At 38.6% G+C, this 25,482-nt stretch overlaps 5 protein-coding genes across 5 annotated transcripts; 1 reads left to right on the top strand and 4 right to left on the bottom strand.

The window, feature by feature from the left end:
* Positions 1–3,694: 3,694 nt before the first annotated feature.
* Positions 3,695–6,198, bottom strand: LOC113754907 (probable pectinesterase/pectinesterase inhibitor 33). Its single transcript, XM_027299095.1, has 2 exons — positions 5,304–6,198; positions 3,695–4,389 (listed from the first exon to the last, which is right to left on the bottom strand). The coding sequence occupies exons 1-2, from the start codon at positions 6,196–6,198 to the stop codon at positions 3,695–3,697; spliced, it is 1,590 nt and encodes a 529-aa protein (XP_027154896.1).
* Positions 6,199–10,395: 4,197 nt separating this feature from the next.
* LOC113760551 (21 kDa protein-like) lies at positions 10,396–11,419 on the bottom strand. The gene has a single exon (XM_027303180.1). The coding sequence runs from the start codon at positions 11,326–11,328 to the stop codon at positions 10,723–10,725; it is 606 nt and encodes a 201-aa protein (XP_027158981.1). The 5' UTR covers positions 11,329–11,419; the 3' UTR covers positions 10,396–10,722.
* A 4,075-nt stretch (positions 11,420–15,494) lies between these two features.
* On the bottom strand, positions 15,495–16,500 carry LOC113760550 (21 kDa protein). The gene has a single exon (XM_027303179.1). It carries the CDS (start codon positions 16,376–16,378, stop codon positions 15,764–15,766), a length of 615 nt encoding a protein of 204 aa, XP_027158980.1. The 5' UTR covers positions 16,379–16,500; the 3' UTR covers positions 15,495–15,763.
* A 5,637-nt stretch (positions 16,501–22,137) lies between these two features.
* Positions 22,138–22,734, top strand: LOC113754891 (pectinesterase inhibitor 4-like). Its single transcript, XM_027299090.1, has one exon. It carries the CDS (start codon positions 22,138–22,140, stop codon positions 22,732–22,734), a length of 597 nt encoding a protein of 198 aa, XP_027154891.1.
* Positions 22,735–24,558: 1,824 nt separating this feature from the next.
* On the bottom strand, positions 24,559–25,482 carry LOC113759231 (21 kDa protein-like). Its single transcript, XM_027301800.1, has one exon. It carries the CDS (start codon positions 25,372–25,374, stop codon positions 24,787–24,789), a length of 588 nt encoding a protein of 195 aa, XP_027157601.1. The 5' UTR covers positions 25,375–25,482; the 3' UTR covers positions 24,559–24,786.

The following is a 25,482-nucleotide window of genomic DNA, read 5'->3' as shown; positions in this document are numbered from 1 at the left end:
ATGTCATTTCAAATAACTTTCCAAATAATCTCCTCCTATCCAAAGTTGTAATCGAGTTAACAAAATACAAAATGTCATCCAATAAAATTATATTTAGGGTTTTTCTCCATTAAAACACTTAAATCACATTCAACCTACCATGCAAATAGATACATTAACAATTATTACTTTTCTCCATTGAATGCTCTCAATTAGCCAACCTTTGCTCCATGACTGCATTATATGTATAGTGTCGCCCATGCACTTAGCTTCCATAGGGTCTTTTTTTTTTTTTTTTTCAACTCCAATATATTCTTTTCTTGCCTGAGTAAATCCGAAACCTTAACACATTGAACGAGTAATGAATGACATCATAAACATCTTATACAGTACTCCTACTGAAAAAATGCGGCTGTGTTGAATATACAATACTCCTAATTAATGTCTCGCTTATGAAAGACGAATCATTTGTTTCGTTTATTTTAGCAGGATAAAGTGAGAACACATAGTGCTGGGAAAAATTGTGGAGTAATATATGAGAAGAAGAAGTCCATAAGTATCCACTGGTACGTTATACCAGCAATGAATACATGCAACGCCTATGCCAGGATATGAGTACATGTAGGGCACGACGTGTATAGGTATTTAGATTACTCATCATTTTGTAGAATACCCTGAATGAGAAGATTGTTTACCATCCTCATGTTATACATCATTCAACAGATGGAAATACGGGAAGAAAAAAGGTCCTAGAGATTTCCTGGTCCAGCAAAATTATTGCGTATCAGCTATACTTTAAATTCTCCTTTTTTTAAAAAAAAATTTGTAATTTATTGCACGGACGGCATTAAAAGTGGAAAAAAATTTCTGTTAGTCCACGATTTGTGTCTGTTTTCGCCATCCCAGGAGAAAATGGCCGGCAAATAATATAGACAGCAGATCTGCAAAAATAATTAAAGCTCCTTTCAGACACACGTTTAAGTTGAAAACTCTGCAAATTGAGTTTGTTTTTGCGACCCCAGAAAGTAAGAAAAGCGGGTCAAAGAGTATGCATAACAGGACCCGCTCAACTAACTAAACCTTTTCGTAGACACGCCATAAATTGAAAATTCCGTGTCTAAAATGAAAATGCCACTGTCAAGAATGTTGTTTTGCGGTTGAGAAGGTCCTGCACATAAACTGGTTGTAGGACAAAGCTTGAAACGTTCTCAATTAATTACTTAGCTTTCATTCGCATGATTTAGGGATTGTAGTTTTTGGCAGAAAATTTTTCACATTTTTTAATTGTCTTTTTATATTATATGCATCAAATTGTTACAGTATATTTTTCTACAAATTTTTTTTTTTATAGTGTGTATAATCACTAACAAGCTTTTTATTTTAATTTTTATAACAGATGAAGGGTGAAATTTAAGAAGTGGCGAGGAGGAATGAAGGAATTGAACCCTTATATAATCCAAAACTTTTCCTGATTAATGCCATTTTGTGTCCTTAAAGATTGAGTCTGATAATTAGGTTTTAGCCTTCAGTTTCTTCCAATTTTCATGTGCAATTTCACCTCAATTGGTGCTAGACCCACAAAACAGTAAGAAATTTCCACGGGACCGACATGCTGTTCAAGCCTTGACCAGGTTGGAAATCCCATCACGAACTTTGTGGAGAACAAAGTGTCAACAAACGTTTTATATATGGTCTTATTTGTCTGATTATGTTTTTACTAATGTATGGCTCAAATGCATTGTTGATCTATTTTACCACAACATTGGTATTAAGACAGTATACAACTGTAAAAGAATGGGCAATATAATCAGTGGTGCGGTTACAACCTTTGTTCAGGGAATGCAATAATTTTAGGTTAACGTTAAGGTGTGGTTTTATAAGTTTTTGATGCAACTAAGTATTTATTGCAAGTCTAGTAGGCATAAACTAATTTATTCAATATTACAAAAATAAATTTAGAAAATTGTCTATATTTTTTATTTATTACATGCAATAGTTATCATGTTATCTAATAGTAAAAAAAAATTATAGAATTGTTTAAATTGCTCATACATGCAAATAATATGTACACAGCCAAATTGTCATATAAATATATTTTCACTTCTAGTTCGTATGGTTGGACATGTAAGTAAAGTTCAATTTGAAGTAAATAAAACTTTATTGGAAGGAAAATAAGAAAAGCATCATGTTTTATTTCAAACTTTCATAGAAGAAATGGTAAGAGAAACTGTAAAAAATTTCAACACTTTTGGGAGCGCAATTATGGATCGATCTAAACGGAATATTTGAAAAATTCAAGGGAACAAGAGTTATTTTATATTTTTGAGTAAGTGTTTCACAGGTTATTTTATATTTTTGAGTTGGCCATCAAGAGAGTTTTAAAGTTCTACTTGAGTATAGGTAAAGGGATTCTAAAAATCCAGATTTCCTGAAAATGTTGCCAACTAGTGCGTAGGCACCCGTTTGGATCGGTGGTGATTCAGTCACAAGCTAGAGAACAAGATAGACATTTCACAATTGAGTACTTTGGCCACTTAGAAAGAGTATACAATAAATACAGAATAGTAAAAGTTAAAAATGGAGCCATAAGATTGATGAATGTAAAAAGCTAATAAAAATTAAGACGCATTTGAAGGCTAAATAGTTGGACAGCAGAAAAAAGGGAAAAAAATTAAAAACAAGTACACAAATTAATTTGCATATGGCGTAGCATGTGCGTGTAATATCAATTGCAATTGTCACTTTTCTAGAAAAGGAACCGCTCACCTAAAACATATCATGTCTATGTAATAGGAGATATTATGATTGCATTGTGGTTTGTAAGTCCTCTTCAAAATTATGGTTAATATAATATGAATGAGAAATGAGAACAAATAAAGGCTGAATGGTGGAAATTGGAATGATTGGGATCATATTCATTAGCTATTATGTTAAAGGTTTACTTTGTCAACTCAAGCAAAATCAAATCGCACAGCAGTTGCCCGGACTTGAAAACGCCAGAAGAAGAAGTATAGCATATTATCAGCACGCCGGTAACGCTACCCACTAAAATAAGCAAAAGATTGCTCTCTCTCGGGCCGAAAGCAGACAATCGATATTACTGACCATATGAAATCAGCCCATACACCGAATCATTTCGCTGGAGAACAGCACACTTGGATGGGCCGCATCACTGGGGGATTTTGGGCTTTTGATGGGCCATCCCTAGACTCCACCGCCTAATGACTTCGGTGGTTTCTGTTCTTGGACGGTGCAAAAAGAGGGCTATATTAGCCCGTTAAGAAGTAGTACTAACTAATTCTACTGTACGATGCTCCCATGATATCCAGCTGCTAAGTAATGGAGATTATTCATCAAAGGCTGATTTTGTATTAATGCATGGATTGGGATTTGGGATTTGTGCACAGTCCATCGTCATTTTATTTTATGGACACCTTGGACAGGTAAGTCAAACTTCCTTGTATAAGTTTGGAAAAAGAAATCCGGATAATCTGTCTTGATTATTATTTTTAAATTATTTTGGGTTTCTTTCTTTTTGCATTTTGGTCCCTCATAAGTTGATAAACTGACACAAATTAAATTAATGGTGAAGGAGAAATCATTTAGAAATTTCGGAAAAAAAAGAATTAGACAATAATATTCTTGTGTTAATTTGTCATAGTGACATGACATTTACGTACAAGATCAATCAATTAACAAATCTGAAAAAAATCATTCATAGGCCCGCAATGAATGGGACGCCGGTGGAAGGCAACCATGCCCGGCCAGCTATGAGGTTTGCAACCGTGAAACGTGAAGCTACATTCGCGCTTGTGATGACATGGTAACCCCGCCACCTGACTCTGGATCTCGTGGAAGCACCCGGTCCAAAATTATTGTATTCCCCGTAGTACACCGTATTTTGACCAAAATTAGTGTTTACCCAAGGTAACCAACCGGCTGGATTTATTAAGCCGTCCATGTAAGTCTTGAGAAAAACTGTACGTGAATACAGCTGCCACGGCCGTCCCAAATACGTATTGAATGACCCGACCGCCGGCCTGAGGTCTCGAGCAGCCACAATTCGTGAGTTATGGATTGATATTCCGGTGTTTTGGAAAGGGTCGGCTCGGCCTTGAGCTGTTATGACGTTGACTTGGCCCCAGAGGGGCTTGCGAACGTAGATGATGCAGTTCTGGAAAACCACGGCTGCGTTTCCAAATATGAAGTCTATGGTGCCGTAGATGTAGCAGTTCTTGTAGAATTGACGCTGAGCGTGCACGAAAAGAGTGTCCTGGTATCCTTCGAATCCGCATCCATAGAACACTGAAAGATCCGATGCAGATCGAAGCGCCACTGCTTGACCCCGTTGTGGCCCGGCGGTGTTGCGGAATGTGATTCCCCTGGCCATGAATCCAATTCCATCCACCCCTGATGAAAGTTTCACGCAACGCAGGGTTAATCAAAATTAAAGCTTCAATCTCCTGCTCTCTCTCTCTCTCTCTCTCTCTATATATATATATATATGTACATATGTTACAAAGCAGTAATTAATTATCTATTTTTGCATGCATGACCTAAGAAGAAGTATTAGCTAGTAAGGAACTGCTTCCACAACCGTGGCTGTAATCAAATTATCACTGCTAGAGTTTATGAAAAATGTCAACTCCTTTCCTTTATGTCTGTGCCAACCGGCAATCTTCGAGGCTCAAACATGTTTTTGTGCTCTTTTTTTTTTTTATTAATCATCATAAAAGAAAGGGAAGATTCTCTTCAAATCTACCTAGTAGTGTCCGCAACCAGCTTAAGTTTCGCCACGTGAAAGAGTAGTAGTACAGGGAAGAAGATGGCCTGTCATTCTAGCATTGACTTTGAGCATCGTACGATGCACTACTTGTTGACAGATTTATCCACTTTAAAAGAAACAAAAAAACAGCGCCCAGGTCTGCCGAATTCTTTACATGCCGCATCTATAGTACTACTACTAAAATGAAGGATGCATCTTTATGGTAATTAATCGACGTTTAAAACCGAGATATTATTACTAATCAATTGTAATTCTACTGTCAAGCCCCTTCAAATTAATTAAGAACTTATATATGGACCCTATGATCAGTTGCAATCAATACTCTTTAATCTTACTCTTAATAACACATTCTTAACCCATCCAGATGATAATGATGATGATGAAACTAGCTAGAGAAGCCAAAAGTCTTGCTATAAAAAAAATTCAACGGGAGCAATGTGAAAAAAGAAAATAAAAGGGTAAAAAGCCAACGATTTTACTAGGCATGCATGGGTATGAACGTGTGAGTCGTCATGTCCGGCAATTCGGGCATACTTACCAAGAGTTGCGCTGCTGTAGGTTGTGTAACCCCCGGCGACGCTGCGGCTGCCTGTGATAATTGTGTATCTCAATCCATCACCAATCAACGTCACTTTATTCATGGTGCTGCTTATCGCAATATTCTCTCTGTAAACACCTCTTTTCACATATATCACAACCCTCGCATTTCCCACCCTCCTGGATGCCGCATAATTTATAGCTGCCTGAATTGATCGAAAATGACTCGATCCATCCATTGCAACAACCGCATTCGCTGTCCTGGACAGGGTTACTGACGACTGTAACAGCTTTCTTTCACCAGCGGTGACCCAACTCGGAAATCCATCTTTGTAATCTTGATGCTCCATCAACACCCCGTTCACAGCTAAACAATTGCTAATCAAATGCGACATGTTACTGGTAAGAATAGGGGAAATGAGTTCCGTGACATTCAAATCGAGGGACCCTGATCGACAGATTTCCAAGTTGGTGAGGGCCGTGCTGAGCCAAGTTTGTGCATCAACATCAGAAGTCTGGTTGGCCAAGAAGCCCTCGATGGTGCGGTTCAATTGGAGAACTGTATTGGAAAGAAGTTTGTTACAATCCCTCCAAACGGCCTTCTTTCTTTTGCTGCGGCACTCTCTCCGAAGATTCTTTGCATGTTTTCTTGCACTATGGACTTGCTCCAAGGCTACTCGCACCGTCATCGTTCTGAATTGGTCTCTGCCTATGGGTTTGACGTCTGAATAGGGAGGACGGCACATGAAGTACTTGCAAGTCTCAGGATGAGGAGTGCTGCTGCACCACCAATCGATATCACCATTACTTTCTTCTTGGCCACTTGGTTGTGAATTACAGAAGAAGGGACCCAAAGACAAGCAGCATAAGAGGAATATAACAAACTTAGTCGTCATCACTGCTACATAGGTCGTCTTCAGTTACGGTTGGGTTTTTAGCGTTTGATTTGAGATGGGCTTTGAGGTTTTTACGGTTATTAAATGTCGAGGTTTTGCCGGGGTTTTCTTCCCCCCTTTTTTTCTTAATACTACAAGGGAGAAAGAGGAGGTTTGGGATGATAATGGGGATGAAAGATGTGATGGAGGAGTTTAACTTAATTAGAAGATGTAAATGAAAAGTGTCAAGAGTTGATATTGAACCGCCTTCTTGACATTTGTTTAAAAATGGTCAGATCCTTGTTTTATGGATCGCTGCAAACACACACAAACGTGGAGAGAGAAACAGAGAGACGACTCCTTAATTAGTCCTTTCCTGTTTTATGCTGTAATTTACATATGAAACAACCTCGGTGTCCACTGAAAATGAGTAATCATTTGTGCAATACTAAGCCTCGCATGAAAAAGCTATTCAAATGGTATCATTGCTCAACATTATCTGCGGCTGGAGATTGTGTGAACTGAGACGCAGATATCTAAACATATCTGCTAATTAACCTGTTCCTTGGCGGAATAACATGAAGCATTGCTGGCGGCTGTGACATGCATCCTCATTGCCTTCATCAAGCTACCTTGGGAAGGAAGAAATTAAGCAATTTGTGGAGTGTTTTCTGATCGTCTTGATGACTTTAGTTGGCCCGGCCGTTTGCATTTTATAGTGTACCTTGAGGCTCAAGTAGCTAGCGCATTGCATGGAATAATGTAAGAATCAAGCAAAACATATTCCGTCTTTCGTGATACCAGATGTCCAAATAGCCATCTGTTAGGGGATACCGCCATGTGCTTATCTATTACTTTTAAGTGCAAAAGTTCTCCTAAGCCGCGCGCATTTAAATGGTTCTACAGTCCGGTTTATCCTCTAATCTACCGCGAAAAATCTTCCTTAAGTGCAATTTACACTTACTGATATGATATATTTGCCAGTAATTCATTTTTAAGGCTTAGGCATATCATTCTAACAATTATGTGCAGGAGGACCATTAAAATTATTTGTAAGTTGTGGCGCGTATATCCTCCGAATTTGCTACGTAAAATACTTCACTGTTTCTAGCTTTTTTCTATATTCTACAGGGATCCCCCGGGGATTGGGGATTGTGAGTGAAAGCTCTAGTTCAGGTCCATTGGATGAAAGATATGGCGTTAAAATTTAATTCCTCGGCCCAAAACCACATGACCCATTTGAGCAGCCCAATTCCTGCAGGGAATTTACGAATGGAGTCCAAGATTGATGGATTGTAAATTCCAGATTGTCAATTCGATTGGGACCGATCTTTTGTTTCTCTTTTGAAACTTTGATGACGAAATCGAGTGCCTTTACGTACGCTCATCTGCTGACAAAATTGAGCTGGTATTGGGGTGTTCAATAATGTCTCCAATGTAGTTGTTACTTGTTTCCATGACCCATACTAATGATTGACATATCTTTTTCATTATTACTTGTGTATTTTGTAAATTTTTTTTTTTTTGTCTACTCAAGGGTATCCGGGTTTCGAGTATGTCGGACCCGACTAATCCCCCTGAGACCGAGAGAGGAGAGGTCCCATCCTCTCGAACCGGTAACCACTGGGATTCGATCCCTGGTGGGGGAGAATGGACAACGGGTCCTAAGAAGGTTCCCGTGACCAACCGAGCTACCTAGTGAGGGGCGTGTATTTTGTAATTGAAATTTAGTTTTTATTCTTTTACTGTGCTTGTCAAAGTGCATCTTTATTTCTTCAATTGACACCAATAGCTGCAGCACTAAGGAGGCTACCTCATATGCCGTTCAAGCATATATATATATATATGGGCATGGATCCTAGGATCATCTTCTGCTCGCTTCAATATACGGCCAAGAAACTTTTAAAGGAGTATTAATACTACACTCGGTACTTCTTTTTGTAACTCAAAGAATGATTGGTTTATTTTCTTTAGAGTCTCCTCCATTTTTTTCAAATCTATGTTTGGAAAAATAATGTAGCTGAGCTCGTAGCTGGAAGAACTCATGGCATGCATGCTACAATAGATATGATTTTATAGTTGTCTTCTTTGTGCTGTTAAATTGCTTGATGAAATTTGTGGAAAACATTAATTGGACATTGCAATGTCCCTGAAACTTCATCTAGATTGAAAGCATAGTAGCCTGTAGTTTCTCTCCTTTGTGTTAAGACATCAGTGCGTGTCAAAGGTCGTTTGTTGCTGAAGATATCATAGCAGTTATCCTTTTGGAGTGGGGAGATTGAGGCGTAACTTCAGCTCTGGTTACTATTTTGCAACACTCCATGTGAGTAAAGTGCATATATTTCTTTCTGGGTTCATTTTCATTGCTCGTGACATTGGGGGACCTTGCTTTAAAGACACAGACTTAGATATTTTGGCACAGTTATCATTTGTTGAAAGTGTCTTTACTCAGTCCGTGTCTGTTGGTTATCCCTCTCCAAAACCAAAAAAAAAATAAAAATTTTTTTTGACAAACTTATTATGCATCTTCACAGTTTCTGGAAAGTGTCCCAACTTAGCTTTATTTACTCTTCGACCTCCGCTTCCAGTTCTGGAAAATTAGACGGCTGGGCTCATCCCTCTTCTTCGTCAGCTTTTCTATTTGTATTCCTTGTAATTGAGAAGAAAATTTATTGGGATTGAATCGGCTTTGAGACCAAAATTTGGTTTAAATCAACGAGAAAAGAAGAGAAAGGAGTAAACCCAGCATACCGGGATCCCAAGATTGAGGACAAATACTTCATGGAGAATTGCTCTAGTGTCACTCTTTTTAGATGGTCAACGCTGTTGGAACCTCCAAGAAATCCATAGGCAAGGGCAGAGCTGACTTTCTTGGTATATATCCCACAGAGAAATTAATGGATTACTTTTTAAATTTCTCAGAATCATGCAATTTTGTAATTTATGTCCACAGCACACGCTTCTTTGTTATGTGTTTATATTTTTTTAAAAAAAAAAACTATTTCCTTCCGTCCTTTATGAAAAATTGGGACTTTGTATGCATTTTTTTTGAAGATTACAGACTTTTATGAATCATGGAATCAGACCAAACGATGGGTCTTATTCAATGTTCGAGAGAAATGAAGATAATTTATGTTGCATTTGCCTTTGTTAAGGAATCTGGCTCAAATCTAAGACTAAAGTCTCACGTGAGAAAAAACCACAATATGTGGTAGAAATTTGATAATGAGGCTCCATAGGAATCTGGCTCAAATCTAAAACTAAATCACAACATGTGGTAGAAATTTGTTAATGAGGCTCCATTGGGGGTTGGGGAATGGGGCTAACGATTTCAACCGCTATGGAAGGGCCTTTCCAACCTTGCATAAGATGGTGGTGGATGAGGAAGGACGGTGACCAATCAACGGACAAGGGGCCGAACGATTATTACAAAAATTGTTCGGGACGGTTTTATGCAAGATGCACATGACGTAACTCTGTCTGCACACGGCGTAACTCACTTTCAACAATGTGTAATTATAGAATAAAATTTTATGAACTCTACACATAATGTTAAAAACGAGATATAAGATGAAATTTGGGTCTTACAATTTTATTTTATTTTATTTTTTGCCAAATCTTGACTATGAACAGCTAGGAACGGTTACTTCCTACAATCGTTCCTGTCCCTCTTCCCCAATGATAAAACGAAATCCATTGTCAGGAAACCAAAGAGAGACACAGAGAATAACATTAATGAATATAATGTACGCTAATTGGCTTACTCAAAAAGGACATATTGAACTTGCTGGTGATGTTGAAAACAACTTCACATAAATTTTTACCATGAGAAACCATATGCAACTTTGCCTCTTAAAAAAAGAAGAAAGAAAAAAAACAATATTAATCTTGCAACCCTCATAGCGAGCTAAAGCCATATTAACATGCTACACAACGACTTAAGAAGCAATGCTTAATTTTGGCAGGTAAGTATAGCCTCAGTGAATTCTCGTAGGAGCGCTTAAGAACCCATGGTACTTCGCTAACATAATCAACGACACTTGGGAGAGACCGAAAATTGAGATCCACTAGCAATCCAGTTATGGATTCTCTAAAATATTGTCAAAAATATAGTCCTGTCTTCTTTGTTAATATACTTATTTTTGTTTTCATTTTCACTGTTCCTTTTGGAGGGAACTTTTCTTTTTTAAATCCTTATAAAGATGTCAAAAAGGCAAGTCTAAAAACATCCTTTGTCTCTTTCTCTATGTAATTGACAACCATCAAATTAAGTGTGAACAAAAGGATCATCTGAACTTAATAGGCGTTTACAATGTTCGCAATACTATCCATATAGATGTTGATCATACATACACAATTTACCAAATCACAAACTAAACGACCGTGATTTTGAAGTCCTGAATCCAGGCATCATATTCATATTCTTACCTATCCTGCTTATTGCTACCAATTAATTAGTGCTAATTAAAAAGTAGCAACAGCCAACATTGTACACTTCGTTACGTGCTGATTGCCGATTGCCGGCCATGCCTGATCATCATCTAGCTACCTGTGGAGGGCAGCATAGCTATTTATCAGAGCCAAGGCGTTACTAGTCACGTGTGCAACATTCACTATTTGATCCCTCACAGCGATTTTGTTGTTGCCATTCATGGCTTTTCCGGCAAAACCCTCCATGCACGTATCGTCATCTGTCAAAGCAGCGCTAACCCACGTTTGTATATCATTCATGGTGAGGGCAAAGTTTGAGCCCCTGAGCTGTGGCATCTCATCCAATGAGTTTTTCAGCTCATCCACCGACTCACGTAATTCCTCCACACAGTCACGCATTGCCCCGCCTTGTCGGGGTGTCATGCCATGACTTTGGGACAGCTTTGCCATCATGGAAGAGGTTGATTTGGCGGAGTCAAGGCTCGCGGAGAGAGCCGCGTGAGCTAGAAGTTTAGGGTCGGATCGAATGATAGTTGCGTGATTTGAGAGAGTGGCGTAACAGAGTTTAGGGTAGGTAGTTGTGCTGCAAGATGTTCTGATGAATTCGGTGTTAGTGGCTCCAGATAAAGCTCTGGCTGCTGTGGCGGTGGTAGAGAAGTGAGTCAGGCTGAGGCAAATGAGAAGAATTGTGGCCAAATGAGTAGAAGAAGAGCCTTCCATCTCTCTGTTTGTTCTTTTAACTGTAAATACGTATTTGAGCTTTCGTGCTTTTTTCTTACTATGGAGAAGCTTGCTTGGTGGTGAAACAAGAAACTCATGGCCATCAATTTATAGAAAAACCATCAAGGACTAGAGGAGAACGAGCAATTATTGCCATGTTGTCTGAAAAGGACAGGAATTCTTAGGGCTGGATTCAATTGATATCACGGGTCCTAAACGTGTTCGTCTCCAAGTGGAGCGGTGGACATATGTACTAGTAGCTGGTAACAGTACTACCCTCCTTTTTAAAGTATCTCTTTCAACATCAAAAGGAAACTACTGTCTTTCCGTATAAAGTATCAAGTTTATTACAAAAAAAAATAGAGAAGTATTTATTTTTCCCTCCTCTCTGAAGGGGTTATCTTCTTCCCCTTCCCCTCCCCTTTTTTTTCAGTTTCAAGACCGTAATAAATTGATAACCAGAGAAACTCTTAGGTTAGGTTGGTATGCTCAAACACAGCCGGCTGGAATTCTTCTTCCTTTTTTCCCTTCTTTCACAAATCACTGATATATAGCTTGTTCTGCGTAAGCCCTCTTCAGTCATTCGTCAATCTTGTTCCTTTTTTTTTTGTAATCAGTTTGGAGTTCAGTTTATTCTCTCTTGTTTTTTCACTTCTTTGTTCTTTATTTTTGGTGGGTTGGGTTGTGATTTAATTTGTGGTTTAATTTGATTAAAATGCTACTTCATTTAGTTTGTGGGCAATTCATCATTTTTTATTTCTTTAATTTCAAACAGAAACTTGACGTGCTAGCATTCAAGTCTCGAGACTTGCTCCTTGCCTCACACTATACGCAAAACGTTCCGTCCAATGCTTTGGCCTATGAAACCATTGTGTGGGATAAGAGTTTGTGACTGATTTTCAAACACTCCTGCAACACTAATAAACTCATTAGCATCTTCATTCCACACCTATTATGGTACAGATACATAGATCAGATTTCTTCATAGTTTAATCAAGCTTGAATCACTTGAATCCTATGAAATTTGTTGGATTCTGGGAAGTGACAATACGACCTGCCCTCAACCTATTTTGAATTTTTTATTTGATATTTTATGCCGCCCGCCCCAACCCCCCAAAAACTTCAAAAGAAAAATGAAAATCTTAAAAAAGGAGATGTCGTTCTCTAACTTGATAACAAATGCCCTTTTTTTTTTTTTTTTTAATTTCAGTGACTGGAGAGTTGCTTGAAATACCAACATTTACAGGCATGGGGTTTAGTCAAGTGTTACTAGAAGCTTGTCTCTTTACCCGTATTAAAAGGAGAAAAAAAAAGAGAAGTGGCATGTCTAGACTACTTTATTTTTTTTTGAATTTATTATCATCATCTACACCAACTCTTATTCTAACTTATACCAAGGGGATAATTCAACAGGGTCACGGAAAACTAACGGAAACTAGACAATCATTGGATCATACGAGTCAAGAGACATCCATATGAATTTAAGAGAAGTCGCCTGTCTAAAACTTGTTGCAGGTAATTCGCGTCTCAAGTTACTTTGCACCGCCAAGAGGACTAAATTCAAATCTAATAACCCTAAATTCACACATTAGATATACTTATGACTTGTATGATTAATATTACACCTTTTTTTTTAAACGATTAATATTACAGCTGAAACAAAGTGTTAAACCCCTTGCCCTGCACCAAACAGTAATGCGATATTTAACTGCCCATTACCATTATTATTGTGCAAGAATCAATGCGATGTATAATCCCTTCCCTTGCACCAAACAAGTAATGCGATATATAAGTATAACTGCCCATTACCATTATTATTATCGTACAAGAAAATTCCCATGATGTCATCATCATGGGTATGACGACGGGCAAATGTCAGTACTTGTTGGACCAGTTCGGTTAACTCTGTACTGTATGAGACATTTGTGGCCGGAGGAATAACGAAAATATCTGGGGAGCTGTTGCATCAGGCCGTCGGCCGCCGACGCCTACAGAGATCAATAATTTTCAGGGTCCAACAACAACAACAAACACAATTTTCCTCTTTTGACACCCCAAAAAAAAACACAATTTTCCGTGTCCAAACTCTCTCTGGATAAAATCTTATAAATTTTTTTAAAAAAAATTTTCGAACTTTGGAAAAAATCCTATATTTGTTTAGCATCAAATAAAATGAATCCCCCAACATACTCGAACCTTAGCTATATATTTAGTCGCAAAATTGCACACTAGCCGCAAAATTGTCTCAACAGCTTGTGTGTGTGTGTTGTAGTCGATGGATGCTAGTTAGATGAATAAAAGGGGTAGTACTAGTACATGAGTAGGATAAGGATAACATGTGCATTTCTTCTTTGGAATCTAACTAACAATTCTTTCTTTTTTTTTTTGGGATTATGCTAAAAGTTTTTTTTAGCATAGCACTATTATAACTGGTTCTGTATTGAGGAAAGGAAAGATGGATGGACTTATTCAATATTTGAAAGAAAATAAATAATCTTGAGTCATGCTCAAGAGGGAATGCAGTCAAGAGAGTTCGACCTCTTGACGAATGCTGAAGAGGGTTCGACCCCTTGACCTGCGCCACCTCTGGTGGCCAACTGATTAAAGTTGAGCGTTGTATGCCAACGGAAACGTCACAAAAACTTCCAATTTGAATAGTTCCAAAAACGTTCACGGGCGCCATGGACTAGACAAATTAATACTACTAATTAACGGTGGAGTAGCCAAGTACCGTTACGGAGCAAGTGGCTCCCTAATTCATGAAGGCTAACCCGGGGGCCACCCTAAGTTGCACTCAATGATGCAAATTTAAGGCAGAAAGAAAGGAAATCAAGAAAATTTGGATGATAAGTAGGGTGACTTCATGGGTTCCAGATACCTGAAACACTTCTTTTGTCTATGGCCAAGCAAAAAGCAAAAATGTCAATTGCTGGTAGAATAATAAGCTAAATGCTCTATGCTTAATTACACATGTATATCATTTCCATAATATCCTACATCGGCAAATTCTTTGTCACAATGTGTGCTAAATTCTCTATGCTTAATTAGACATGTATATCATTTTCCATAATATGCCACATTAAGAAATCCTTTGTCACGGTGTATGCTAAATGCTTAGACACGTATATCATTTCCATAACATCCTGAATCGGCAAATCCTTTGTTACAATATTCTCTTGAATAAATTTAAATTAATTGTTATGCATCTGAAACTGGCAATGTATATACTATCAACCAATACGTTGAAGATAAACTTTTTTTGTCTGTGATAAATAGAGTTATCTCTAGCTATGCGTAAGACTTCGAACAAGCGTTTTTATTTGGGGCAAACCGCAAGAGGATTATTTCTTCAAGAAATATAGAAAGACAAAAAGTCAGTCCCCTTTTATGCTCACCGTGCAACATCTCCCCATGGGGTGGGTTTTCATGTAAGTTTCCAATTTGAGCGTCGAGCGCATAACCCAATCCTAAAGTTAGGTAGTAGAAATTTGACACGAGATCGACAATCAGTTCCAATCTACTCTTCATAAATTTGCATATTCCTGGATAAGAATATAAAAGGTGAAATCAATTGCGGACATATCCAGCATCACAGGACTGAGGTAGGCCCTTTCTTGCATGAGATGGTGATGGATGAGGAACTTGTTAGAAAAAAAAAATTTCAACTACTAACTACAGAAAATGGCTTTGGCGTGAAGATTCACTTTTCGCAAGGAAATTTGCCCCTACTATTCTGCTACCGGATTTACGACAATTCTCTCCAAAAATAACAAAGCCAACTAGAATTTTCACACAGTAGTATGAAGAAATTCTCCCAAGAACGGTTCAGAGAATTATTGTTGATAAGAAGTAGAAGAACAGTAAATCTAGAAGTAAAAAGTGAATTTTCCTAATATCTGAACATCCTTATTTATAAACACTCCAAAAGAAATGCCATATCTTTTGGAAATATACTTTTTTCTGAGTACTGATTATTATATATGGGGGATAGAGAGAGACAGAGAGTCGTTATAAAATGCCAAAAAGGAAATATTATGGTTTTCATCATGAGTACTGATTACTAATTATGGTTTGTGGAAATTGGTCTAGCTAGTCTTGAAAACTTCTTTTCTTTCTTGACAGTATCTAATTTACAAACATCAAATCATAAGGGGTGAACAAAAAGATCATCTGAACTTGATAGTTATTTTGCATGTATGCAATAATTTCAACGTCATAGAAACTAAGATTCCTCCTGTATCAACCACAATGTACACAGCTAATCACAAACAAAAACACTGCAATCACATCATCTTTGCATTCTTACCGCTCCTGCTCAATGCTACCAATTTTCATGCTAACAACACGACATCGTACACTTGCTTGCTTTATAACTTAAGACATTAATTATCTAGTTTTAAGCGAAGCCATGACGGCCTTGCCTGATCATCATCGGCTAGCTGTGGAGGGAAGCATAACTATTAATCAAAGCCAAGGCGTTACTAGTCATGTGTGCAACGTTTACTATTTGATTCCTCACAGCGATTTTGGTGTTGCCATTCATGACTTTTCCGGCAAATCCGTCCATGCACGTATCCTCATCTGTCAAGGCAGCGCTAACCCACGTTTGTACATCATTCACGGCGAGGACAAAGTTGGGGCCTCTGAGCTGCGGCATCTCTCCCATTGATTTTTTCAGCTCATCCACCGAGTCGCCTAATTCCTCCACACAATCACGCATTGCCCCGACTTCTCGGGGTGTCATGCCGTGACTTTGGGACAGCTTTACCATCATGGAAGAGGTTGATTTTGCGGTGTCAAGGCTGACGGAGAGAGCGGCGTGAGCTAGAAGTTCAGGGTCGGACCGAATGATAGTTGCCTGATTTGAGAGAGAGGCATAGCAGAGCTCAGGATAAGTCGTCGTGCTGCAAGATGTTCTGATGAATTCGGTGTTAGTAGTGACTCCAGACAAAGCTCTGGCTGCTGAGGCGGTGGTAGAGAAGCGAGTGAGGCTGAGGAAAATGAGAAGAATTCCGACCAAATGATTAGAATTAGAAGAGCAGCCTGCCATAGTTCTATTTCACTGTATCTCTGTGTTTTTCTTTCTATGGATTGGCTTGCTTGGTGAATGGTGATGAAAGAAGGAAGCGAAGGGCTCTCAATTTATAGGGAAACACGGCGCAAAAGGGCACTGTTGTGGTATAATACAAGGGTGCTATTGATTTGTGGCTACCCACACTCTCGTCTTACACCCTAATCTAATACTCGTATCACACGCTTTACTGTGCTCGCGTGACATATATCTGCAGATTAATATTTACAAAAAAAAAAAAAAAAACAATCAGCTCCTTTTCTCTTCCTTTTCCACCACGTTTCTTTTCCCTCATTGCTTCCAAATCATTCTCGTTAAAAATAAAAATTTCTGAAAACTTGGCGCTATTGTGATTGGATAGGACCAGAAATTTGAGATTAGAAAAGAAATCTTGTGCTTTTAGTTTTACTTTCTTGTGCAACTCTATACCAAAGCTTTTTGTGCCTACTAGACGTTAGATAGAATGTCTAAACCAAAGCTTCTTGTGCAACGGTTTTAGTGCAGTGATATACCATGAAGCTTGTCAATTTCTCCTCACCATTATTATTATCAATCAATTTATCATCTCCTCGCCATTATTATTATGATGGACTTGCTGGCCAGTGGCTACTTCTCTACTTCTTGGCAAAAGTTCTGTTTGGGAGATATTCATGCCTGGAGGAGGAGGAGGAAATAGGAATAACGAAAATATCTGAGGAGCTATCGCATTGGGCCATTGGATGGCGGCTGTGTCATCCTGAAGATTCAAGCTATTTGTAGGGTCTAACCATAAGAGTAGAACAAATTTTCCTTGAAAGCAAAAGCAACCAGCATAACAAATGGTAAACCACTTAAAAGAGTCCTTAAACTATTTTAGTTATTAATTTTTGACCCCTCATCTATTTCAAATCTTAAATTAGTTCCTCAATAATAAAAAGTATTAAATTTCGATCTTTCTATCCATTTTTGCCATTAAATTCGTCAAATTTTGCACTTATATCCATATGTTTTAATGGTAGATATAAATTGAAGGATCAGTATTTGACTATTTTTATTGTTGAGAGAGGGTAATTTGAGACTTAAATAGATGAAGAGTCTATAGTTGATGACTCAAATAGTTCAGGAGCTCCTAAGCAGTTTATCCTATAACAAAATACTCTTAACAATTACTATAATTAGTAAAAAAAAAAAGGTCAAAATCAGTTTTCTTTTTCCTTTTCTTTTTTGGGCAAGTCAAGATGAGTCAATTGTTATCACCCAATAACTAGGAGACAAAAGAAAAATGAGCCACGGTGGCGGCTGGCAGCAATGGATAAGAATTTTTTTTTTTTTTTTTTTTTTTTAGCTAAGCGCAACTTGTGGGCAACTTAATTGGATGCATGTATTGGGCATAAAGTTCCAAGATGAATGGGCGCCATGTGTGATAGCAACACTAGACAGGTGCACCCAATTGGGCCTATGGCTGGTTTTAGATATGGCCTATGGGCTATGGCTATCATCAACTGGCTGGCTAGACAGGTGCACCCAAATGTCATTTCCTCATTTCATTTTCACCAAGTGGCCTTTGGCTAGCAGAACCAACTTGACCACTTGACTTCCCCCGTGTCCAAACTCCAGACTCTAATGTATAAATTTGCATATTCATTCGGCAGAAATTTGGATAGACCTGATTTGCGTAGATTATATTGTTTAAATTTTGTTACATCATCAATTATTGAGGAATTGATAAAATGACGTGGTAAAATTTGGATCACATGATCTGCATAGATCGGATCTATCCAAGTGATTAACGGGAACAACATACTACACAGGATAGGAAGAAGAAATAAAAATGGAGAGCTCCTTTGCAATCTAACCAACATTTCATACTATTTTGGTGCTAAAAACCAATTTGAGTTGTCGGCCAACACGGACGTCACAAGGCCGGTTTCAATTTGAGTAGTTCCAACTGCGCCAAAAACAAATTAATGTAGTAAGCAATTGTTTGTGGAGTAAACCCAAGTGCTATTACAGAATAAGTGCCTGCCCAAGTCATGGAGGCTAGCAGCCCCCCCGCGCCTTGGCCGTCCAAACAAATAAAAATGTTTTCGTAGGGTGTGTCCGTGAATAGAAATATATGGAGAACTGGTAAAGATAGATATATACGGAGAATAAGAAGGAGGATGCAACGCATGATATGAGCAACCATAATGCATCCCTTTTTCTCTTCAAAAAAAAAAAAGGAAGAAAAGATAGAGAGTTGTTTGAATATAATTAATTAGCGGGCCGAACAGTATAATTATAATGATGGCGGCCGTGCACGTCATTATAATTAGAATATTAAACACGATAGAAGCTAAAATCAATTATAAGGAGAGGACCTACAAATATCTAGGAGCCAAAACAAGACCCGTTTAGTTTGGTTGAAGCTGCTCTAATTGGGAGACAAAAGGGACCGGATGCAAAACAACTTGGAAGTAGTTTCTACATTGGGTCCTTTACGTACCACTCACTGTTGAAGTAGCACAATGTAACGTGGCGAGAACATGGGGAACTCCCTATTTTTTTATTGCCTATCTCATGTCTACCCTTATTCCTACTCTAACTTATTTTAAGGGAAAGGGCGCAACTGGACATAAGAGAACCGACGGGGACTGAATCACTTTAAGCCACTTAAACTGACAGTCACGTATTGTGCCAAGTGATAGAAAGTAAAATTTGAATCCTTGACCTTTTATCCCAACAAACCTTTAAGTCTATGATTACGTGAGGAACTCTCCATCACATTTCAACCTTGTGTGGAGGGAGGACCAGCCTTTCGAAGGCATATTATTGTTATTTTTTAAAAATAAAAAATAGAGAGAGAGAGAGAAGAAAGTGGGAATGGGAATTCTGGCGTTGAATGGTCTGTAAGACCCTACCCTACGCCAACCGTTTCAATAAGATTTAGATGCATATAAAGTATAAGAAAATAAATATCTCACTTGCCTTCATTATTGGCTTAATTCGTATCAACAGCCATCTATTGTCCTATTGATGATCAGTTGTTGGTTGATCTTGACCACCCTCGTGGAAACTACTTTTTCAAGAAAAAATCAACAAATTCAGGAACCCCAACTGTGAAGGAGCCAATTCGCCAATGCCACGTGTCAGTTCGGACAAGTAACGTGTCAGTTCGAGCAAGCTAGCTCAGGCAAGACCATCGCCTCCTAGTTGGGTGGGCCGAAGCTCCCGAGCCCTTCGGAACCAGCAGACAGAATCCAAAGAGGAGTCTATCTGTGGTAGGGCTCATAATCCTATAAGGAAACGACTACCAATAGTCCTATAAATATAGTACAACTAGACAAAGTAAAGTACGCCATTTACAGTAATCATTACTGTTACTTTACTCGTAACTATAACCGACTTAACCGTCGGAATCACAACGGAGAGCTAGTCCCGCAATTCATTCTTTTGCAGGTCAGTTCGAATTTCCCCTCGCTGACACCAATTCGTTCCCCCCGTTTGCTAGCTCAGTTCAGATCGTGCTCTCGACAATTGCATCACCAACCATTACGACCACCGCTACTCCTCCTGTTTTTTTTTTTTTCCCTAATCCTTGGAATGGTATAAATGAACTTGCCTGTTTTGATTGTCTTTCGACTAATAGAGTAATAGTCAGCCAGCCTTCAACAAATTCGGAAAGGACAAAAGAAACGGAAAGTTAATCTGACATCAACTTTCCTAAAAAGTAAATCAAATTACTAGCTAGCAGTTTGATTGACTTTTGACTATACTCGTCAAATTAACTACCTCAGCAGATTTCACCCACATTCTGCCCTGGGGGACAAAGCAGACAAATAAGTAATTATATATATATCCTCCTTTTCCTCTTTCTTCGCTCAGAAAGGGCTTGCCTGGAACCTGTTGCTCAATAAGAAATTTTGGAATCTTCCTTTTCATAGCTTTATTGTGCCATTAAAATGATAAATTTGGTGTAAATTAGAGTCTATTGATAGCAAAATTCTTCTTTTTTTTTGGGTAACACACAAGCAATTTTGAAAAGTTTTGTGTTGACTTTTTCTTTTTAATATTCAAGAAATTAAAATTTTTAGTATTTAAAAAAAATTTGTCTTCGTTGCAATTTCAACACAAACTCAGGCTCGGTATAAATTTTCTTTTTTTTTTTTCCCACAATCTACAATAACAAATTTCAAAAATAACTTCAAAAAACATACAAATGCAAATACACCCGAAAACAAAATTGAAAAACCCAGCCTTTCGTCCACTACTCACCGCCACCACCCACCGCCGCCACCAACAACATCGCCTATAGTCCAGCAGCATTTGCCGCAGCCCACGTTCCAACGGGAATCCGCAGCGAATCATGCGAGGCCTTGGGCTTTTGCACGATCTTCGAGATGTAGACTTTTTATTTTTTAAAGCGACCCGGGCTTATCCCCTGGACTATGGCACGTGACCCCCCCCCGGGGGTCCTTTTCTCTCGGACCTTTCTTTTTAATCGACTTGCTTAAACAAAGACGTTTATTTGGATAGTGTATTATTTGAAATATTATTTGGAATAATTGCTGTAACACTTTTTGTGATGTGATGTATGTGAGATAAAAAGGTGATTGGGAATATAAAAAGATAGGTTGGGAAATATGTTTGTGATGCAAGCAAAATATTATTTGAAATAATGGAGGTATCCAAACACTCATTTCATAAGCCCAATATCATGATGTATTCAGGAATTTTGGAACTAGTTCTCATTATTTTAAGTTGTAGTGTGACATTATGTTGGAATTAATTCCATCCTTTGAGGGTTAGTAGTGTCATATATATATATATATATATATATGAAAAACAAATTTGAAATAGAAATAAAAATTTTCGATTTGAAAAATTCTATTACTGAATTCGAACCAAATTCATATAATTCAAAATCGAAAAATCTAATTTCAATTTCAATTTTCGAATTGCCGATTTCAAAAATTTTGAATTCAATTTGAATTTGTTCGATAAATCGAAATTTTTTTATTTTGCACACTCCTATGTGCCATGGATCAAATTCACAAGAGAAATGGAGGCAACCTCATATATATATATATATATATGAAAAACAAATTTGAAATAAAAATAAAAATTTTCGATTTGAAAAATTCCATTACTGAATTCGAACCAAATTCATATAATTCAAAATCGAAAAATCTAATTTCAATTTCAATTTTTGAATTATCGATTTCGAAAATTTTGAATTCAATTTGAATTTGTTCGATAAATCGAAATTTTTTTATTTTGCACACTCCTATGTGCCATGGATCAAATTCACAAGAGAAATGGAGGCAACCCAGAAGACCTTATCCTCTTCCAGCAAGGTCTTACGAAGAAAGTAAACTAAAAAGATTGCGTGCCAAGATCATATACGCTTCAGTTGCAATCAATCTCCTTTCCATATTCCGTATCCAATAATTTAATCTATCAATCAATGGATAAAAAATTAAGCAATCGAATTTAGAACACAGAAGTTTGCATGTGACTGTAGCCTGCTGCAGCGTTTGTCGACGAAGCGTTGGTATCACAATTCACATACACACAGATCAATACATGCAAGCAACTTTCCCCAACCCCTACTTTTGCCCCTTGGCTACTCTGAAACTTTCAACGGATTCACGTTCGATTAAACATTAAACCCACCTGATAGCTATCTATATATATATATAGCAGTAGTATTTCTCATCATCGATCCCTGCTCAAATGTGTAAACTGACATAAACGGCAAGTCAAAAAGGAAGTGGAAAATGGAGAAGAATTACAACCTAACAAAAAAGTTCTTGTGCACTTTTCTCGCCCTCGTTTCCTCCATTTCCTTGGTGCAACCAACTTCAGCTGCCACAACCCCATCAGCCTACACGAACTTCGTGAAAACCAGATGCAGCACCACGACCTATCCAACAGTTTGCATCAGAACCCTTTATCCCTACGCCTCTTACGTCCAAACCAACCCCTTAAAGCTCTGTAAGACGGCCCTCAGCGTAGCCATACAAGGCGCCAGCAACACAACCGCCAAGGTTTCAAAGCTGGCCTCTCGGAAAGGGTCCTATTCGCGCATGGAAGCCGCAGCCCTCAAAGACTGCATGTATGATGTGAAAGATGCGATTTCTGAGCTCAAGCAGGCTCTTAGTGCAATGACACGTCTTGGAGGTGCCGACCAGCAGTTCCAATGGGCTAATGCCAAGACTTGGGGTAGCGCTGCCATAACGGATCTGGAGTCATGCCTGGATGGATTTACTGGGAGAAAAATTAGTCCTTCCCTCAGGGCAAATATCAAAAGTTTCGTATTACCTCCACAAAGGCTTATAAGCAATGCTCTATACCTAATCAACCACCTTTACTAGCAGTAATTGAATTGCTTTTGTCTGTCGCAGTAAATTGTTTGTCTGGAATTAATTTCTGGATGGCTTTCACTTTTCACACGATCTGCACTTCATTTTGGTAGCACTAACAGCACTATCAACATGCACGCGACAATTGTAATTTATGAAATTCCATAGGCATGATGATGGTATTATAAATAATAACAGTGGAGCTTATGCCTCATTTTTTTTCCAGTACGAGTGATTCAATCGTACACTTTCTCAGTCTTTGTTGCTGTTTTATTATCTAGTCTAGTACAAAATCTGCAATACATATAGCTGATCGAGAGTGCGGCCAACATTGGCTGCCAACTGGTAGACTAGGGAATTTGGTCTGGTGGATAGGTTTTTGCCCATTGCCGATATGTACTACATTTCCCAAAAAAGTGCTCTAGTTAGGAATACTAGCCAACTTACAGAACCCAAATTACAAATTTGTAAGTTGGGAAGCTTAAATGTCCAAGACTACAATCTTGTTGGCCGTGGAAGCGTTGTTTGCTAAATCCCTAACTTGTTGCAAGACCGGGTGTTGACGACTTACCAACGACTTGTAGCAAGCTTCCTCTTGATTTGTGGCTAAATCCAATACAAAGTCTGCACATTTTTCTTATGCCATCATATCCCTCAGCAGCTTTCAGTTTTGAACATTTCTACAAACTCGTGCGGAACTTTTAATTGCTGGAGAGTTTCTACGCTGTCACTCATCTTACCCACGCAGTCCAACGATGCAATTTGCTGTTCTGGCCTCCAACCCCCTGACCCGCTGCTTTTGTCATGAAGTTCCTGGCCTTGGACAAGGACTTTGACAGGACTTTTCGGTACCATTCCAGCGAATCAAATTAATGCAGGAATCAACATCGTGGGCTTTCTTGCATAAGGCCTCTAGATTCCCTTGTGCAGCATCTGGGGAAGTTGCAGCTGGGGCAGCTGCCACCGCGACATATGTTGCAGAAAGGAACAGGAATAGTGATCATGAAAGGGCGCCGCCTCTGGCCCTGTTTAATAGTAATTCCCTTATGAATATGATGGCACTTTCAATAATAATAATGGAATTGTTTGGATAGAGTATTATTTGAAATATTAGTTGGAATAATTATTGTAGTATTTTTTGTGATTTGATGTATATGAGATAAAAAAGTGATTAAAAATATAAAAAAATAAATTAAAAAATATATTTATAATGCAAAAAAAATATTATTTAAAATAATTGACTATCCAATTATCAGGAAATGTAAATGTGTTATTTGGAATAATTGGCTATCCAATAAGAGGAGGATGGTTGGGAAATGTAAATGTGTTATTACTACTATTATTCAAGGGTTGAAAGAAGAATATTTGGGTCCTTAGAATTAGGCCCCTACCCCCCATCGTAAGCGTCAAAGCAAGCCAGTGGAAGATTGGAAATCTTCGTAGGATCAAAATTAGACCAAAATGACAAATTCTGCGGAGGACGCGTCGTCTTTTCCAATTTTCCATTCCACCTCGGAATAAGATGCTGGTCACCGCCGATGATTTACGATACGATACGATACTTACTAACTACTCGATCGATATTCGATGCATGCTAGGGAAGTCCTCATTTGTCAATTGCCGGTGTCAAAAAATAAAAAGAAAAAGGCATTAAAATTATTTATTAGAAGGGATGTTTAGATCGACTTAAGCTATTTCATTGGCATGGGGCCCCATAATTAAAAATCAAATGGATGCTGACCAGTCAAGCAACTTCCCTTTTGAAAATGATTTCCAAATTTTTTTTTTTAAAAAAAAAACACGAAAAGTAAAAGCATTAGTTAGTCGCCAGTCAAATTAAAGAGGAGAAAAAAGGGCGCACGGCTCATCGTATTGCGTATAATAATTAAACAAGACAAAAAAAAAAAAAAGGCTTGAGTAATTTCTTAGTACTGCTACTACTATACACATTCAAGGTTGAAAACTCAAAAGTAAAGCTAACAGACACACAAGCGCTGGCTGAGGCTGAGATCAGAGGAAACAAATTAAACCTGAGACCTTGCATGCTGAGTGATTTACTGCTTTCTAGTAGTTTCCACCAGCCATTTGGTTGATCAATGCCAGGGCATTGCTGGTCACCTGTGCAACATTGGTCATTCTGGTTTTAATGGAAGACTTAACCCTTCCATTCAAGGTCTGGCCGGCAAACCCATCCGCACAGGTGCTGTCGTCAGTGAGCGCAGCACTCACCCAAGTTTGTGCGTTGCTGATGTGCCAGAATAGCTCCGGCCCCCGGGACCTACCCAAGTTCTTGATCTCCTGGACGGAGTTGCTGAGCCGGTCCACGCTGTCGGCCATCTGTTCTAAGCAGTCCCTCAGAGCTGCATACTCTCTACCTTGCAGCCCTCTGAATTTGGAGAGCTTAGCCACGAATGCTCTAGTGGACTGAGCCCTGTCCAGGCTCACGGACAGAGCCGTTTGGGCCAACTGGTTCGGGCTCCTCTGAATGGTCGCGGCGAAAGTCGAAAGGGATTCGACACACAGGGATGGATAGGTAGTGGTTCTGCATTTGGCCCGGATGAAACTGGTGGCTGCGGCCGCGGCATCTGACTTGGCCGGAATCCACGAGAGGGACAGACTCAAAATTAGTAAAGGCAGTATTGGGTAAGCCATCTCCCTTTTTTTACTTTTTCGCCCTTAGAGAGCGGATGGATATGTATGTGATAAGAAGAGAGGGTAGGGTGGATGAAGACTGAAGGAGAATAGGTTCTATTCACAGCA

This window comes from Coffea eugenioides, chromosome 2, assembly GCF_003713205.1.
Source record: "Coffea eugenioides isolate CCC68of chromosome 2, Ceug_1.0, whole genome shotgun sequence".
In the NCBI taxonomy this organism is placed as follows: domain Eukaryota; kingdom Viridiplantae; phylum Streptophyta; class Magnoliopsida; order Gentianales; family Rubiaceae; genus Coffea; species Coffea eugenioides.
The sequence above is the reverse complement of the archived record's forward strand: the minus strand, read 5'-3'. Positions and strand labels throughout refer to the sequence as shown.